The sequence below is a fragment of the Gossypium hirsutum genome, chromosome D12, assembly GCF_007990345.1.
Source record: "Gossypium hirsutum isolate 1008001.06 chromosome D12, Gossypium_hirsutum_v2.1, whole genome shotgun sequence".
Classification (NCBI taxonomy): Eukaryota; Viridiplantae; Streptophyta; class Magnoliopsida; order Malvales; family Malvaceae; genus Gossypium; species Gossypium hirsutum.
The window spans coordinates 50,877,330-50,894,506 of record NC_053448.1 but is presented as its reverse complement, the minus strand read 5'-3'; the positions used below and the strand labels follow the sequence as shown (position 1 = coordinate 50,894,506).

The window sequence follows — 17,177 nt, the reverse complement described above, 5'->3', positions numbered from 1 at the left end:
AAGCTAAATGAGATTCAATAAAATAAGAAATTATAGATGATGTAATTTTTTGATAAATTTTTTAACATATTTAAAATTATTATATTTGATTAAAAAATATATTATTTTTATACCTTATTTATTAGTTCACAATTTTACTTGTAAAAGGTCATGGATTTGCACATATTTTTAGAAGCAAATAGTTCGGATTTCTACATCTAGATTCGTATGAGTAATGTTGAGGTGAATGTCCTAATCTATTATCCAAATAATGGATATGGATTCAAATAATGGATATCACCCGCTTCGAATTTAAAGTGGATAATAATTTTAATATTGAAATTTGGATATTATTTAAATATGCAAATTTCGAATCAAATATTCACAGATGTCGAACTCTACCTAAAGTAGAGAAAGATGTATGATAATTAATAGAAAAGTAATTATTAGATTAAATTTGAGATATGAAATAAATATTTAAAGAATGAAGGTAGGAGAAAAATATATTTACTGATTTTATTGGTAAAAAATTTGTTGTAAATCTTGAATGAAATAATGGTGATGAAAAGCGTAAATGGTATAGGTGTGATTAAACAATAGGAAATGATGTGTAAGACTAGAATAAAATGGGTGATTTGACATAATTATGAGGAATGCTAATAATGCATGCCCCGAGTTCTACACGGGGAGAAGAGTGTGCTCTTCAAGTAGGGCAATTACATGTAATGGCAGAGATTGTCCAATTTATTTGACATTAACTTGCAGATACAACTCTTCATCAATCCTATCGTTTTCTAGTCACTCGTATAAATAATAAGTGAAATTTTTTTATCGTGTTTCTTCAATACAGTCGTACAAGTGTTTCAAAACCCAAATTTAAGATAAAAAAGTAATAACTCGAGGGAGCTTTTAAGGGTGTAAGAATAGATTTCAATTGTGTAAAAGGAAGAGTATTTATGGGTGTCGGGTTCCATTATTGTATTTTTATTAAACAATGAAATTTGATTTCATGAAGAATCATTTAATGCGTTTATTAGGATTATTCTTTCCAGAAGATAATAATTTTAATTAAACAAAAAAACTCAACATTCGTAGTCGTAGATATTAAGATTAAACCTAATATAATTTTATGTGCTTTTCCAAGAATAACCATGAGTGTCAAAGTGGTCCTTAAAACACACAAATCAATAAATAATGAAAATTCCTGTAAAAATCTCAAGTACCAATCAAACCCAACAAAAAAAATTTCTTATCTCCAGTTCTTCTTCCTTTAGGCGCTGATCCAAAAAAAAAAAAACAAATGCTTAAAAGCTAATAAGATCAAGAAAGGCCCAAGAATTAATTATGTAGCCCAATAAGACCACCCAATTCTATCATTATTACTATTTATATATACATATATATTTTATAATCAAATAAAAAATATTTCAATTTTTTTTGAAAGGGTTACAAGTCAACCTAAGTGTAAATACAAATGGACATCAAACTATTACAGCACAGATTGTTCAAATAATTATAAAGTGGAATTAAGCCATTACAGCACGATCAAATTAAGATTTGTTACAGTCCAAATTAAAGTCAACAAATTGGATTAAACCTCACACATGACAATCGCACATGGTGAGATTTCAAGACTTGCATATACAGTTACGGATGATGGGTCTCAAACTTAAATGCTTCAAATCCAAAATTTACAGATAAAATACGAATTTGAATAAAATAAACTGACTCAACTTTATAGAATCAATGTCTAAGCCTCTTAATTCCTTATGGGGTTTAAAATTTTGTTAACCAGTTTTCTAAAGATAATTTTTAAAAGAGCAAGCAACCTAACTTAATTAGTCACTATACTTCTATCATATTTTTATTCTGGTCATTCGATTATGAAAATTTTTAATTTAATTATTAAACTATCTAAATTCATTTTTTATTTATTGTATTGACAAGATTGAAACGATAGATAACATGGTCGTTTATTCTCAAAAAAACTACATGAATGGTCACTTAATTATGAGAGTATTTTTATTTTGATCACGAAACTATAATTTTTTTATAGGTTTTTAAAATTACTTTTTTTTTGTCACAATACCGTTAAGTTAATTAAAAATCTAATTTAAAAAAAAACAGTGACAAGATAAGATCGAAAAACAGCCAAGAAATAATTAACCACGTCATAGTTGAGTAGTGATTCATGTAGCGTATCCAAGAAATAAACAGTCACATCATCTAGCCATTTTGGACTTAACGGTGCAGTGGCAAAAAAAAAAAAACAAATTCGATTAGATTAGTGATTAAAACACGATAAATTGTTTAGCCATTTTAAAATCATTATATATAACAATCTTAATAACGTCATTATAAATAAAAAATATATTAATTAATTAAAAAAAACATATTAAGTAGTATCATTAGCAGAACTCTAGTACTTGGCTACACCAAGAACGTGGTAGGCATGGTTGGAGTAGTATTTTTGGACCACATTTATGATTAATATTAATTCTAATCATCTTTATTGACTAACAATAATAAATTCACATCATTATATATAACTTAATGCCTGAACTAATTATTCTATAATTTAAGTTCAGTAAAAGTAGGTCAAGGTAATTAAGGAAATGACAAATATATATAGCTTCGGATGCCAATCAAATTTAGAGAAATTTCTCATTTCTCCGAATAGAACTTGATTCTTGAAAGAGAAATAATGTTTTCATGATCGAGTTTGTATTAAGTGGACCTATAATTACTCTTGGAAAGGCTTATGGTTTAGCCTCATCATTATATCAAAATGTTGTTTATTTGTTGAGATATCAACATCTAACGTCCATATATGTTTACAATCTTATTTTTTCTTTAATTGCATTGATTTATAAATACATGCATGATCGAGATGCCCCAAAAGTAAACATATTATAAAAATTCAACTATCTCTACCCTATTTTCCCCAAAAAACAGCTTATTGCTGATTAAAACACAATTTCACTTCACACTTATCAACAACTCATTCTCACTAAATTAATCAACCTTCACCCCCACTTTTTCCTTAATTTCTCTTGCCAAGTTGAATTTAATTATGTTTAGTTACTTTTGTGCTTAATATATTTTTATGGATATATATATTTAAGTTTTATAAATAAAAGCGTATATCAAATCATTATCTTTAAGATTTTATTCATCCCCACCTATATTCGGTGTCCAAATGAGTTTGAAGCAAATGAAATTCAAGGTGCAATGAAGCCCGGTGACTATTTGCGTTTTGCATTGATGAATATAGCTCACTAAGTGCTAAGCAGAGTATAACAATAAAATTAATTTCTATAAAGAATTTCTGTAGTAATTTTTATTTTTTATGGAACTAGAAGATAGAAGAAGGATAAAAAGAAATTTTTGGTATAATATCTAAATGAAATCTCACTTTTATTTATAGAAACTCTCATGTCTTTTCATAGAGATATAACTTTCAATAAGTTATCTTTTTTGAATAATCACATATTTAAAAGAGATAATTATTCAACTAATATCTCATAACTATTCAAGTAATTTTCCCTTTACTCTTGATCAATAACCAAAAGATATTATACAGTTATTATAATATTATAAATATTTGAAAATGGTAAAACATTTTTTTATATATATATGTAGTAAGATTTGCCTTTATAATATGTTTTTATATTCACAATGTCAATTTTACTAATTTAAGTTTGACTTAGATAGGAATTATTAGTTATTTGACAAAAAAATAAAACAATAATATTAGACATATATAATGGAACCTAATTTTAACTTTGTGTAAATAATTGTCTTAACTTTAACCAAAAGTAAATCCAGCATTTTACCTTGATCTACATATAAAACAAAGTGACAAATATATGAAAAAGCAAAATGAGTTGGGAGCAAAAGGGAATTAAGTAATCTCAAACTCTCAACAGGTTGTTTGGGAAATGTTTTTAATCTTTTGTCTCATCAACATTTACTATTGCCCACAGCCAGAGCCTCCCTCATATCAACTACTTCAATTTAGGCTGAGTTCAGTGTATATATTATTAAATCAATTTCGAGAGGTGTTAGGATTTGTGAACCGCCGACCCAAGTGACCCAATAGGATCTGGATTTTCAACTCGGATGGACTCGGTCTGGAAGAAGAATGTTCGTTTATAGGCATAGTTCGCTATGGACCTTGAGGGAATGTTGGATGTTAGTAAAAATAGCTCGCACAGGAAGCCCGCAAGGAGAGCTCGCGTAAGCCTGGCAAGAATGAGGTCACGAGAGGAGAGCTCGCATAAGCCTCGTAGAAACGAGGTCGCGAGCTATGTCCACAGGCAAGGGATCCCTGCTCATGACTAACAAGTACGAGACTCACTAGGGGAGTCAGTCCTAGAATCAGAAAGGATGGCGTGCTCCACAGACACGCGTCTAATAAGCTAAGGGATGCCTAGGGAATGTCAGTACCATCAGCCCCAATACCGATATAAAATAATGGGCCCTATTGTGAACTGTAATAGTAACAATAGGAACATATATAAATATTCCTGTGTTTCCTTTAATATGATACGAGAAAAATATTACTCAAACAGTGTATATATATGTTGATTAATTAATTGTAAATTTCATAATCACAACATTTATTTGGCTAATGGCAAAAAAAAAAACTTTTCTTTGATTGCATAAAATCTGATACAATAGAGGTCCCCCACTAACCAATTACGTCTTTAATAATCCGTCCACGTGTCTCCACTCTAACCTAAATTTCTATTTTCTATGTGTCAATAGAACAAACCAAGTGTTTATAATGTAAAAATTTTATGCACAATCTAACCATATATAGTTCTGATATAGTTGCATGGGTTTTAAGCACACCTTATACGGTAATGGAATGGCCCTTTGCCAGATAAACCCCAAACTAAATATGCAATCTAAATGCATGTCACATGGGTAGTAGTCCCCCTTCTTTTTCCCCCAAATTTCACTTCTCTTGCACTCAAATATAACCATTACCAAAGTGGAAGAGAAATTAAAATTAAAAAGGCAAAAAGGAAAAAGGTTTAAATGAAGTTAAATTCTACTATTAATCCTTATATTAGGTGTAAATTATGAATTTAGTTTATACATTTTATTTTGGTTATTTTTAATCATTATATGTTTCGAATTTTGAAATTTTAGTTCCAATCAAATAGTAGCCGTTAAACTCAATAACTTAAAATTTTCTATTTCTAAAATCTTATGTAACAAAGCATCTTATAATATGTTTGCAATGCCATGTGAATTAGTCATTTCGACATGATGATGCACATAGAAAAGTTATGTCATTTTTGTTAATGAATTTAACGACTATCATTTAAGTCAAGATTAAAATTTTGAAATTCTAAATACAAGTATTAAATTTGATGAAATTAGAGTAAAAGAACAAAATCTGCAAGTTAGACATAGAAGAGGGAGTAATAACATAATTTGACCAAAAGATAATATAGTTGTACTAATTGAGAGACAGTGCTTCATTTAGATTGTTTAGACTAATCCTCCCCTTCCCCCCAATTTCGTCTCCCTTGCTTTCCCTTCCCTTTCCCAACAACCCTAAACACTATAAGCAAACTAAAGCCTCGTTTAGTGTCGAGTATCATAGTTATTGAGGTTAACAGTCATGATTCATGGTGATTTATGCTAATGGTTTCTCTATCTAAATTCAAAACAAAAGAAAGTGCTTTCTACAGTTTGAAATGCAGCTTTTGGCATAAAATTTATTATCTCAACTTTACGGTGATTACAATTTTTAATACAAGTTCATATCCTATTATTTCATTCAAAGAAATAGCATGTTCCTAAAAAACAATAAGAAAAGAAAAACCAAGTTGATTTTCGCAAATTACTCATAATGCCTCACATGCGTGGCAATGACGCATTGGATGGAGGGCTTTCTCGGTTCATGAAAAGTGGTTAGTGCACTGCACGCCAGAATCTTTTCTTTTTGGGGGTATGGTGGACTTGCTTGTTTTTTAAGTTGTTTATTATTATTATTTTTTAAATATGTTTTTGTAATTCTTTAATTTTACAAATAAAATTAATACCATACTGCATATTTTTAGATATCATATACATTTTCTTACCTTCATTTTTTTTTCTCTGTGGCATTGAATTTTTTTTTAAAATTTAATATTAAATTAAAAATAAATTTTATTTTAATTAATACATACAAAAATATTGAATATATGGGTTTTTTAAATTTATATCGTAAATTACTGAAAAAAATGAACTCATAAATTAATTTGTACTTTGCCCAATAACTTATTGGATTATGATATTTTCTTAATTTGGATTTTACCAATCATTACTCTTAAATACTTTTTATAATTAATATAATATTAATCAGTTTTCAAATCGTTAAACAAAAGCCCTCACACACGGACATTCTCCCTCCCATTCCCATGCTCTTGTCGACTCTTTTTTTGTTTTTTAAAATTCCCGACGAAGTGGAATTAAAATTTAGTACTGTCAAAATAAAAACGCCTATAATCCACTTAGAGCATGTTTGGTTGGGGGAATAGGAATGCATTCCCCCCAAATCGGTGGGCCCACCACCAAACATTAGTTTGGTTGGCTGTATTGGTATTACGGCCTGAATCCATTCCCTCCCTAATACAGGAAAACGCTGAATAGCCATTCATTGCCCACATATCCGATTGGCTATTCCATCCGGCTCTCTTTTTCCATTTTCCAATTCCTGCCCTCCTTCATCTTCTCCTTCACTTTCTTGCCATATTTCGGATTTTCTCATTCATCTTCTCCTACAGATCTCTAATTTTTTCTTCTTCTGTTCCCATATTTCAAGTAATTTTTTTTCTTTGATTTTTCCATTCTTTTTAATATTTCTATTCTGTGTTTTTTGTCGATTTTTTAGCCATGGTTCTCGAGGTAAGCTATTCAATTTTAGATTCCTCTTTTGATCTCCTTCTTCTAAATTATCAATTATTTTAGTATTTTTTTCTTCTTTTTTCGTTACTCAAAAGGGTTTTGTTGATTTTTCTTTTTTGGTTTTCAATTTTCAAATCGGTCAATTAGGCTACCATGATATGCATTGATAACTCAGAATGGATGCGAAACGACGATTATTCTCTGTCTCGATTTGAATCACAAGCAAGAGCTCATAGGCTAGGCCAGAAGAAGGATGTACTTGTTTTACGTTTTGAAACAGTATGTTCCTAATCATTAAGTAGTGTTTTCTGTTGCGTACCATTTTGTTTTACCTTGAATTGTGTTTGATTATATTTTCTTTGATAAGGTTCAAACTGTTGAAGAACAAGTCAGAGCTTCTGCTGAACACAAATTGGCAGTTGCTAATCAGAGTATCACTGTCGGTTTCTTCGATAATAATACAAGGTAAATTGGGTTGTTTGTTGAGCTATAGTTTATTGCATGGAGCACAAGCAGTTTCAAGAGTGTTTTGACTCATGCTCTTAAGTAAATTTCTGTGATTTTATCGACAGTGCTGAAGATTGTAGGGAGTATTTAGGGTCCCTCTTGTGGGAGTGTAAGAAAGAGGAAGTTGCTCCCGTGTGGGATGATGATGCAGTTTACTGGAGAAATTCAATGCATTTACTTTTATTGATCTGTTTATGTTTTTTTTTTGTTGAAAAGCCAATGATGATGAGTAATGGATGTTTGGTTCTGGAACATCTTGTTTGAAGAAATTGTAATGACAGTTGAAGAGGATGTGAAAGGAGACATTGATGTGATGATTTTGCAATTATATATTTGTCATTGAACCATATTTGACTATGATCTTAAGTTTTGGTGCTAAATCGTCGTTGGTACAACAGTCTAATAGATTTCTACTTCAAATTAGACTGTGTTTCTAGTTTGGATTGTTTGTCACTTTTAGAAGGAAATCTGATTATAAGCATAGAACATATGTGCAGACCTTGAGAGAAAATTGCAAAATTTTACTGCTGTATACTTCCTTGGCCTCAAAGTAGATGGTTAAAATGCTTAAAACCCCTACAGTTTAATCCTTGAAATTGTTGAGTTTACGGTTTTCCTTTGAAATGATTGGAAAATTAGGCTATCTAAATTTTAGTTCTGACAAAATTCTTTTATTTTTTCTATTAAATACTTCTTTCAGCTCATGGTGACAAATTTGCTGCGAAAAGAATGAGAAGGCTGACCCAAAGGAGAGCTGTTGATTATACTAGTACTGTTGTGCGATATATGCAAGTATTTTTTCATGTTTAGTTGTTTTCATAAGCGTTTTTTTCTATATCTTTCTATAAGTTGTTGCATGGTCAAAATGGTGAATCTGATTAACATGGATGCTTATGTTTTTTCTTAGATGGCTTAAATGTCTCTTTATTATTGTGGTTGTTGGCCTTCTCTTTATCAATACGGGCATTGATTTCTCTATCATAGAAATCAGTTTGCTTTTTTCTTCTGCAGCCTTTTGCTCAAGTTTATTATTCAATGTACTTGGCTGCTATATTTTAAAGTTTATAAAGGTCCACTATTATAGCCATAATTGTATCTTTATGATAGCTTAACTTATGGAGTTGTGTTTCAGATTGCTGCTAGAAAATCCATTAATATAGAGGCAAAATGACTTGGTCTTGCTTGCCATTGATGTATGGTGTTAAGATGTTCTTTTTTTGCTTCATGGGAAAAATAAGTTGATGTCTTTTTATGTCATATTTTTCCTAGTTGCTAAGAGTAACTCCTCTTTATCATAGTTGTATGCTTGTTGAATCATATTGAAATGCTAGATACTTAACTGACTGAACTTGTTTGAATGTAGGAACTACAGTTCCATCAAACACCACTACTGCAATTCTTGCTGCTCCCAATTTGTCGAATCCCATGGCTACAGTTGTTGGTGCTGCTTCAAACCCATTGTCCAATCCCATAGTTTCAATGGTAGACGGTGTATCCTCCAAGGCATTTGATGAAGTACTGAAAGCAACACCACCTGCTTTGTCAGCATTTTTGGCTGGCTTACCTTCTATCGAGGGTAATCTTTCAAACTCCTACTGCAGTTGTGCATGCTGCAATATCTAATGCTGATGGATATTAACCTATAATTTGTAGTTGAATTTGAATTATGATCCAAAATGCAACATATCAATGATGAAATACGGCGATGCATCTGCTTGAATTTCTCTGTCTAGTTGGCCTTTTAAGTCCCTTCTGATCTGGTATCCTTGGAAAATTATTTGTTTTGCACTCTTGGCATTTTAATATCATATTAGAATAACTAGTTTATAACTTTGGAGTAATGATTCATTGTAATTTTACCCATTTTTATATATTTCTTTAATTTTTTAATTCATCACAAGGTTCATGCCATAGGGGCAAAGCTAAAATCAAAAAATAAAAAAGAACCTCATTGAGGAAGAAAATTCAGAGAATAAGGTAAGAAAACCAAAAAATATAGCAACTGAGAGAATATACAGAGCTATGTTTCTCCGACTCTTCATTTTGCTTGAAGTATCCCTTTTTTATACCCCTGTCAGAGTATTCATTTTTCTTAAAGTATCTGGTTTCAACACCCATGCCCGACGATGAAAGAACCTCTTTGAGAAAGTTATACAATAGATTTTGTTGGAAAATATTTGAAGTGAAAATTTTCATCATAGTTTCTGTCAAGAATACATTAAATGGTATATGTACATGTCCACACACAAAACCATGTTACTTGGGTTCGGGGAAAGTGTCGAATAAGGATATGGGTATGTTTGGGATGTGATCCTTGTTTGATACCCGTGTGGATGCATGTTTGGCTATCGGTATGGGATATGATCCTTAAAGGGTTCTTCAAATATACAGAAAAACTTAGAGAAAACTGAATATTTCCATATCTGGCACATATTCGTATCTTGATATCCTTATTTTTCAGGGTTTGTTCTTATTTGAATAGCCTTTGTTGTAGCTATTTGCAAAATCCTGGTGATGAACACCTAAGCCTTCAGGTGACAGGGATAGATCCCTGGCCCTAAGGAACTCCCTTACCTATGGTGGGATATATCATATATCCAACTGGCTTGAACACCATATAATTTTAAAGAAAGCGTAGCTAACATCATGTATTGAAATGCAGCAAATGAGAAGTCACTGCAGCTAGATGATGGTGATTCAGGATTTCCTCCCCGTGACTATGATGGTGGTGGAGGTGGCGGGGGAGGTGGTGGGGGCAACTGGTCAGGTGAATTCTTCCTTTTCTGATTCCTCGCGTTTCTAGGCTTCCTAAAGGATAAAGAAAGCGAAGAAGATTACCGGGACAACCGAAGAAGATGATGAGAGATTCTCTACATATTGATAACATTTTTAAAACCTATATTGCATGTTGTTCTTCATGTTATATACTTTTGAGAACCCATTGCATATCGTTCTTCATGATATATTTCTATTTTTGGAACCAACTGCATATTTGAACTATTTGTAGACTTAATTCAAACATGCAAATATATTTAGTTAAAAAAGGACTAAATTAAATATCATCTATACTTATTATAAAGTCTATATTTCTATTCTCGTGACATCAACTCAATCAGTATAGATATAGATAAACAAAAGATGTCACCAACAAAAGATAAACAAAAGATGCAGAATGTAATTCTCAAGTTATATTTTGATTTTAGTAAATTCATATAAGAACATTTTATTATTAAATTATATTTAATAATAATTATTTTAAATTATATAAATTCATATAAGAAAATTTATTATCAATAATTTTATGAAATTATATCTTATTAAATTATATGTAATAATAATTATTTTAAATTATACAAATTCATATAAGACAATTTATTAGTTATAATTATTTTAAATTTTATTAAATCATATATTTTAATTAAAATATATTTAATATTAATCATTTCAAATTATCTTTTATAGTATCATATATTATGATTTGAGTAAATTCATATAAGAATATTAATTATTAAGAATTTTATTAAATTATATATTTTAATTATAATATATTTAATATATTTAATAATAATTATGTTTAAATATGATTAAATTATTTATTATTGATAATAATAATCTTTTTAAAATTTAAATAACAATAACAATAATCATTTACCAAAATAAATTTATGCTAAGGGTATTCTAGTCATTTTAGTTTTTTCTATTATGCTATTACACCTCTATTCTATTCAACCAAACACAAGGTTACTATTACGCCTCTATTTCATTACATTCAACCAAACAATTGATTTGTTATTACACCTCTAATCCAATATACCTCTAATCTAATACAGCGAACCAAACGTGCCCTTAGAGAGACACGTGGTCCCACATGTGGCTCTTTGTCCCATACGGTTGTCTTGCCTTTCTGTGGTCGCGCGCTTACTCCAACAATACTGTATCCCGCACATGTGTACACGTGTGTGCATGTTTAGCAATTTTTTCTTTTTTTCTATTTTTGGGCCTAGTTTTCACTCCCCCGCTACATTTTTTTAGACGATATTATTACAAAAAAGTAATTTTAAACTATAAATAAATATAAAAGATAAAAAAAGAAATCAGCAACGTATTTATATTATATTAAATATCGATTTTAATTAAAATTTGTCTAAACAATATACGTTTTAGGACACAAAGAAGTCAATTTCTTTGCATTGAGTATTTAGTATTAAGAAATCAACGAAACCCAACAATCAAAATAAAAAGGTGAGAAGCAATCAATAATAAAATATTAAATAATTAAATAAAATAATTTATTATTCGAACCATTATTTTAATATTTTACAAGACGATGATAAATAATATTCACAATTTTGTGAATGAAAATCATAGTTTTTTTAGTGATGAAAATAAAATCCGCTAAATAATGCTAAAATACAAAATTCAAGTAATGCTTCATGTTAATGCATATATTTTTAATTGACATATAATTGTAACATTAAGTGAGAATTAATCTAAAATAATAAGTGTAACCTATCCAAAATCTAATTAGTGATAATAACCATTAAACATTACGAGTAAATAAAGAAAAGGGAAATTCAAGTCAATTTCTTGTTAGCCAAACAGTAAGTCCCTCGCAACGTTGTTGGTATTATTGTCATTAATTCTAGTTTTTTGTCACTTCCTTCCGCTCCCTCATGTTTGTTTTTATGTTTTTAGCTTTTAATCACTTTACTTTTGTAATCAGATCTAATTCTCTCTCTCTCTCGTCTTCTTCTTTCGAATCTAGCAGTAATATTTGCATATTTCTTTTTTTATGTTACGTTTTTTTTCGTTGTATGAAATACTGAGATCTGGTACTTTTTTTTTCTCTTCACTTCGTTTATCGTGAATTTCCTTTTTCCTTGTTTTATAAATTTGTTTCTGTTTATTCTCATTTGACTTTTTCAATTCTTTTTTTTCCATAACCAATACACAAGCCAAAAAAGAAAAAAAAATCTGCTCCTGAACTGTAGACTTTTTTTTCTATAAATCTCAATTGGATTATTCTTTTATTGGCTTCAAGTTTCTGTTTGATTTATATTATCTTTTTTAATTTTAATTAAAATTCTTGACAGCGTTTTCTTGTTCCGGGGGACCAACCCCCCCCCCCCAAAAAAAAAAACTTGTGCTTGTTACGGTGAATTGAAAAATTCCCGTATTTTTATTTTGAGGGAGTTTTTCCTGTTAGACGTTGGGGAGGGGGCAGAAGAGTCATGTTGGAGAACCGGTCCTGCGAGTCGTATTGGTTGTTTGCAAGCTCTTGTCAACAAGGAACCAAATGGTCTTACATGTTCAATGGGAAGCGTTCACCAGAATTCGGCGAATCCGATGGTACTTCTCGGGAAACCAAGTTGTGTAAGCTCTCTTCCGATGATTCTTCCAGCGACGATAACAATGATACTAATACTAGCACTACTTTCCCACAAGGCTTACCTGACCTCCTCTTGCCTGTTTCACCTGACCAATCCGACGATGACAGTAAGCAATCTGAGTCTTCTTCGGATTTGGATTCTTCACTTATCCACCGTCACCCCATTGGACTGGACAAACCGGATTTGAATGTTCAATCAGACGACGACAGCCTGTCGAATTCCGTGGAGGACTCACCGCAGGAACCGTCTATGGAAGATGATGATAAGGGCATCTCGGATTCTCCTATGGGAGTAGAGGAGGATGGTGCTAGGGAACATGTTGGGGATTTGTCGTCAGATTTGGATGCATTAATCCAACTAATTGGGACTCCATCAGTTGTCTGATAAGGTGCTCAAGTTCTGATTATGGTTCCATTGCCTTGTTGAACCGGAGTTTTCGTTCCTTAATTAGGAGCGGAGAGATCTATAAGTTGAGGAGGCAGAATGGAGTGGTTGAAGATTGCGTATACTTTTCTTGTCACCTCCTTCAGTGGGAGGCATTTGATCCAATTCGATACAGGTAGATGCATTTGCCAGTGATGCCTCCTAATGAATGTTTCCCTTTTTGAGATAAGGAATCCTTGGCTGTAGGAACTGAGTTGCTTGTCTTTGGGAAAGAGGTGACTTCTCAGGTTATATATAGATACAGTATTTTGACAAATTCATGGACTTCTAGCACCAGTATGATGCTCCGAGGTGCTTGTTTGGTACAGATAGTCTAGGAGAGATTGCAATTTTAGTTGGTGGTTGTGATTCTCAGGGTAATATCCTGAGCTCTGCAGAAATGTATAATTCTGAGACGCAAAAGTGGGAGACTCTCCCAAGCATGAATAAGTCGAGGAAGATGTGTAGTAGGGTTTTTATGGATGGGAAATTTTATGTGATTGGGGGAGTTGGTGGAGTTGGGAAAGATACAAGAGTTCTCACTTCGGGTGAGGATCGTAAGATTTAGAGACAAAAAAATGGACTGAAATTCCAAATATGTCTCTAGGCAGAAGTGGAGCAGCTGGTGAGGCTGAGATTCCTGTGGCTGTTGGGGCACCCCATCATGTTGCAGTAGTAAATGATGAACTGTATGCTGCTGTTTATGCTGACATGGAGGTAAAGAAGTATGATAAGGAGAGAAACTCATGGGTGACGATTGGAAGATTGCCTGAAAGAGCAGTTTCAATAAATGTGGGGTCTTGCATTTAGAGCATGTGGAGATCGCCTTATAGTGATTGGAGGACGTAGGACTTCTGGCGATGGCTTCATAGAGTTGAACTCATGGGTTCTATACTGAAAACTTGTGCATGCTGCACATCAAAATTCCTTCCTGTTTATATGTTTCATTTCTTAAGGCAAATATCGAATAGCCTGATGGTTTTTCTAGTTACTTAAACTTTAGAGTGATTGAAATAGTGAATCTTCCATTTAAATTCCTGTGTGTAAAGTTTGAAATCATAAGCTAGTCAGCCAGATTTTGTTAATATTCAGTGGATGCCACCGGCCATGACCTTTGCAAATTCACAGTTAGCATGGCCATAGTCTCTGTTTGGAGTTCAGAGTGTGCTCTGCAATGATGAAGATCTTAGTTTTCTTGGTTTTTGGAGAGATCTGTCTGGGTTAAAGAATATTTCATAAAACGAATATCAATTACGACATTTCTGCCCTAACATTCTTTTCAGAGCTGGGGTGCAAAGAAAGTATATTTCTTAGGAGCTAGGTTCCCAACTAACTATATATATAATATATTATATACACACACATATAAAGCAACACTTACATATAGGGAGATAGGCCTTTGTGAGGAATCTAATCTTTGTGCGGTTGATACTAGATATAGGTCATTAGGATGGTTGCTTACTGGATGATCTATCTTAATGGGTGGCTTATTTTATTTTATTTTATTTCCTGCTCTATACTTGGGAATATGGGCTATTTCATTTGTGTTTTTTTACACCGATTTTTGCTTTTGATATATGACTGTAGCATTTATGTTAGATATGTCTTTAGAAACCCAGAAAACTTAGATGAGGAAATCTTGCAAAAATATGTCTTAGCTATCCTGTTTGACCCCTTTCTCTCTCTCTTTATACACACACACACACACACACATATATGACAGTCCCCTTTAGCAGTTGGGTCTTGTGTTATATGTTAAGCCAATTCACACGCAGATTTCAATCAGTGTAACGAAATTGAATTAGGCTTTTGGTTCTCCTATTGCTATTTTGGGTATGCCAACACCCATACTAAAATAAGAAGGTGGCCCTTTGCCCCACGTTTTATTTTATATGCAATCAACTCTGTGTTACTTCGTCGTCTTTTATGATCGGGAGACTTTTGGTGTATTGTTTTCTTTCTTTATTAGCTGGGAAGCATTTACCCCTTGCCCCCCCCCCCCCAAAAATACAATTAGATATTATACTTTTTAGAAGGATTGCCAATTAGTTATAGGCGTGAAAATTGGAATGTAGGAACTGTATAAACTTTGAGGTCTTTGATTTAATTATGAATATAATTTAAAAAAAAAGCAACTGTGTATCTTTTTATTAAAATAAAACTGCACTACTATTAATAATAAATGTAGGTTACAGTTATGTAATTTGGATTACAAAAATATAATTGATACAACCATGTTTCCATATATTTGAAGTTTGGAAATTATTACTTGACAAAAAATGAGTTGCCAGAAGACAAAATCATCAAAACATACAAAATGAAAGCTACGTTCTGATGAAAAGCCGGCACTGAACTACTTTTGTACTCGGTTATTGTTTTCGCAGTGTAGACTTGAAATTCCCTTCTCTTTCGTATAAACTGTGTTTTTTTTTTCCTTTAAATATGGAATATGCATTTTATTTTGCATTTCACCCAGTCTCTATGACAACAGTGCAGTCCATGGTTTGACCCTTAAACTTGGCGTTGACCATGTGGGGTTCCTAGTCTTCGATTGCCTCACCATCATATATAGGGTAAACTACCTTTTGGTCACTCAATTTTTAGGCATTTTAATTTTGATCATTCAAAATGCAATCCTTACAATTTCATCACATAATTTTTAAGGTGTTTTTATTTTAGTCATCTAACCGTTAAATTTTTAACGGCAATTAATTTGTACATGTCATATCATATTCACACTTTCATTTTGGTCATCTAAAAGATAATTTTTTAATATTTATCAAGGTAAAACATATTAAGAATTAAAGTAAAAAATAGTAGAAACTAAAATAATGCATTAAAAATTGGTAAATTGTACTTGTTTATCCCCTATCCTAAAGTTCTAGTTTTTTTTCTCAATATTGAAATTTAAAATTTTAAAATATCAAAACTAATTAAATAAGTTATTGAAACTTTTTTATTCATTGATTGTACCGATTTGTTACTATAATATTGAAATTAATTAATTTAGTCTCCTTTTAAATTTTAAAATTTTATTTTATGTTTTCAAATTAAAATCAACTCAAATTGTAACACCCCCAACCCGTATCCCTCGCTGGAACGGGGTTACGAAGCATTATCGGAGATTACAGATCAAACAGACAGAAATCTCAAACATTTTATATCATCAAAACAAGTCATCAAAGCATCATTTTAATCTAAACTATAAACTCTCCAAAATATATTTTATAACTTCATTTACAATCAAACCACAAAATGACTAATATTTAGACACTCTAGGTACATGCCGACACAAAGAAATAAACATCACCATATTTGAGTTCGGGATCATTGTTGGATGCTGAATCAGCGATCAAACTTAAGTACTTAACCTGCGCACGGAAAATAAAACCGTACGCTGAGTAAAAACTCAGTGGTATTTCTATAATCCGAATATTTAAAAAAAATAAAACAATAAAATATGTATAATAAAATGTTGAGCACAATTGAACATTTAAAATCACACAATACTCGATTTTCATCACTTACTATATATAATACATTTCCATAATTTATTCACATATCATTTAAACAATGTCACTATCCATTCCACAATCAATTTATGAGTATATAACTCGTGTATTCCATGTGTTTACAACATATTTTACATTCTATTTTCAGTTTACTATCTCATATTCTTATTCTTAGCCCAAAGTAGATTTTATAGAACACACCGGATATACGGAACAAATAAAGAGGTGCATTGTTATGCATTAATGAACAGAGAGCACTGAAGTGCTATACAGAGAGCACAGATGTGCTAAACAGAGAGCACTGACGTGCTAGTAATCAGAGAGCACTAACGTGCTAATAATCAGAGAGCACTGATGTGCTAATAATCAGAGAGCGCGCTAAAGTTCCTTAATGGCATGCCACTAATATCCCAGTAGTTCTAAATTCCGTTTACTTGGGCATTAAAACTGAATTTTATAC

The 17,177-nt window shown here is 31.6% G+C and overlaps 1 protein-coding gene and 1 pseudogene across 5 annotated transcripts; both read left to right on the top strand.

Moving 5' to 3' along the window:
- The first annotated feature begins 6,484 nt into the window (after nt 1–6,484).
- Nucleotides 6,485–10,372, top strand: LOC121224196 (chromatin structure-remodeling complex protein SYD). 5 transcript variants are annotated; one of them, XR_005921778.1, is made up of 6 exons: nt 6,500–6,885; nt 7,033–7,164; nt 7,253–7,350; nt 7,458–8,180; nt 8,756–8,968; nt 10,055–10,372. XR_005921778.1 is itself a non-coding variant. In XM_041107008.1 (5 exons), exons 2-5 carry the CDS (start codon nt 7,139–7,141, stop codon nt 10,177–10,179), a joined length of 462 nt encoding a protein of 153 aa, XP_040962942.1. In that variant the 5' UTR covers nt 6,513–6,801; nt 7,033–7,138; the 3' UTR covers nt 10,180–10,372. The 5 variants fall into 5 exon arrangements, 3 of the variants coding, with proteins under 3 accessions (XP_040962943.1, XP_040962942.1, XP_040962941.1); XR_005921779.1 differs by having other exon boundaries at nt 6,513–6,885; nt 8,093–8,184; XM_041107008.1 differs by lacking the exon at nt 7,458–8,180 and having other exon boundaries at nt 6,513–6,801.
- A 1,719-nt stretch (nt 10,373–12,091) lies between these two features.
- LOC121224195 (F-box/kelch-repeat protein At1g26930-like) lies at nt 12,092–14,196 on the top strand (annotated as a pseudogene).
- Nucleotides 14,197–17,177: the final 2,981 nt, after the last annotated feature.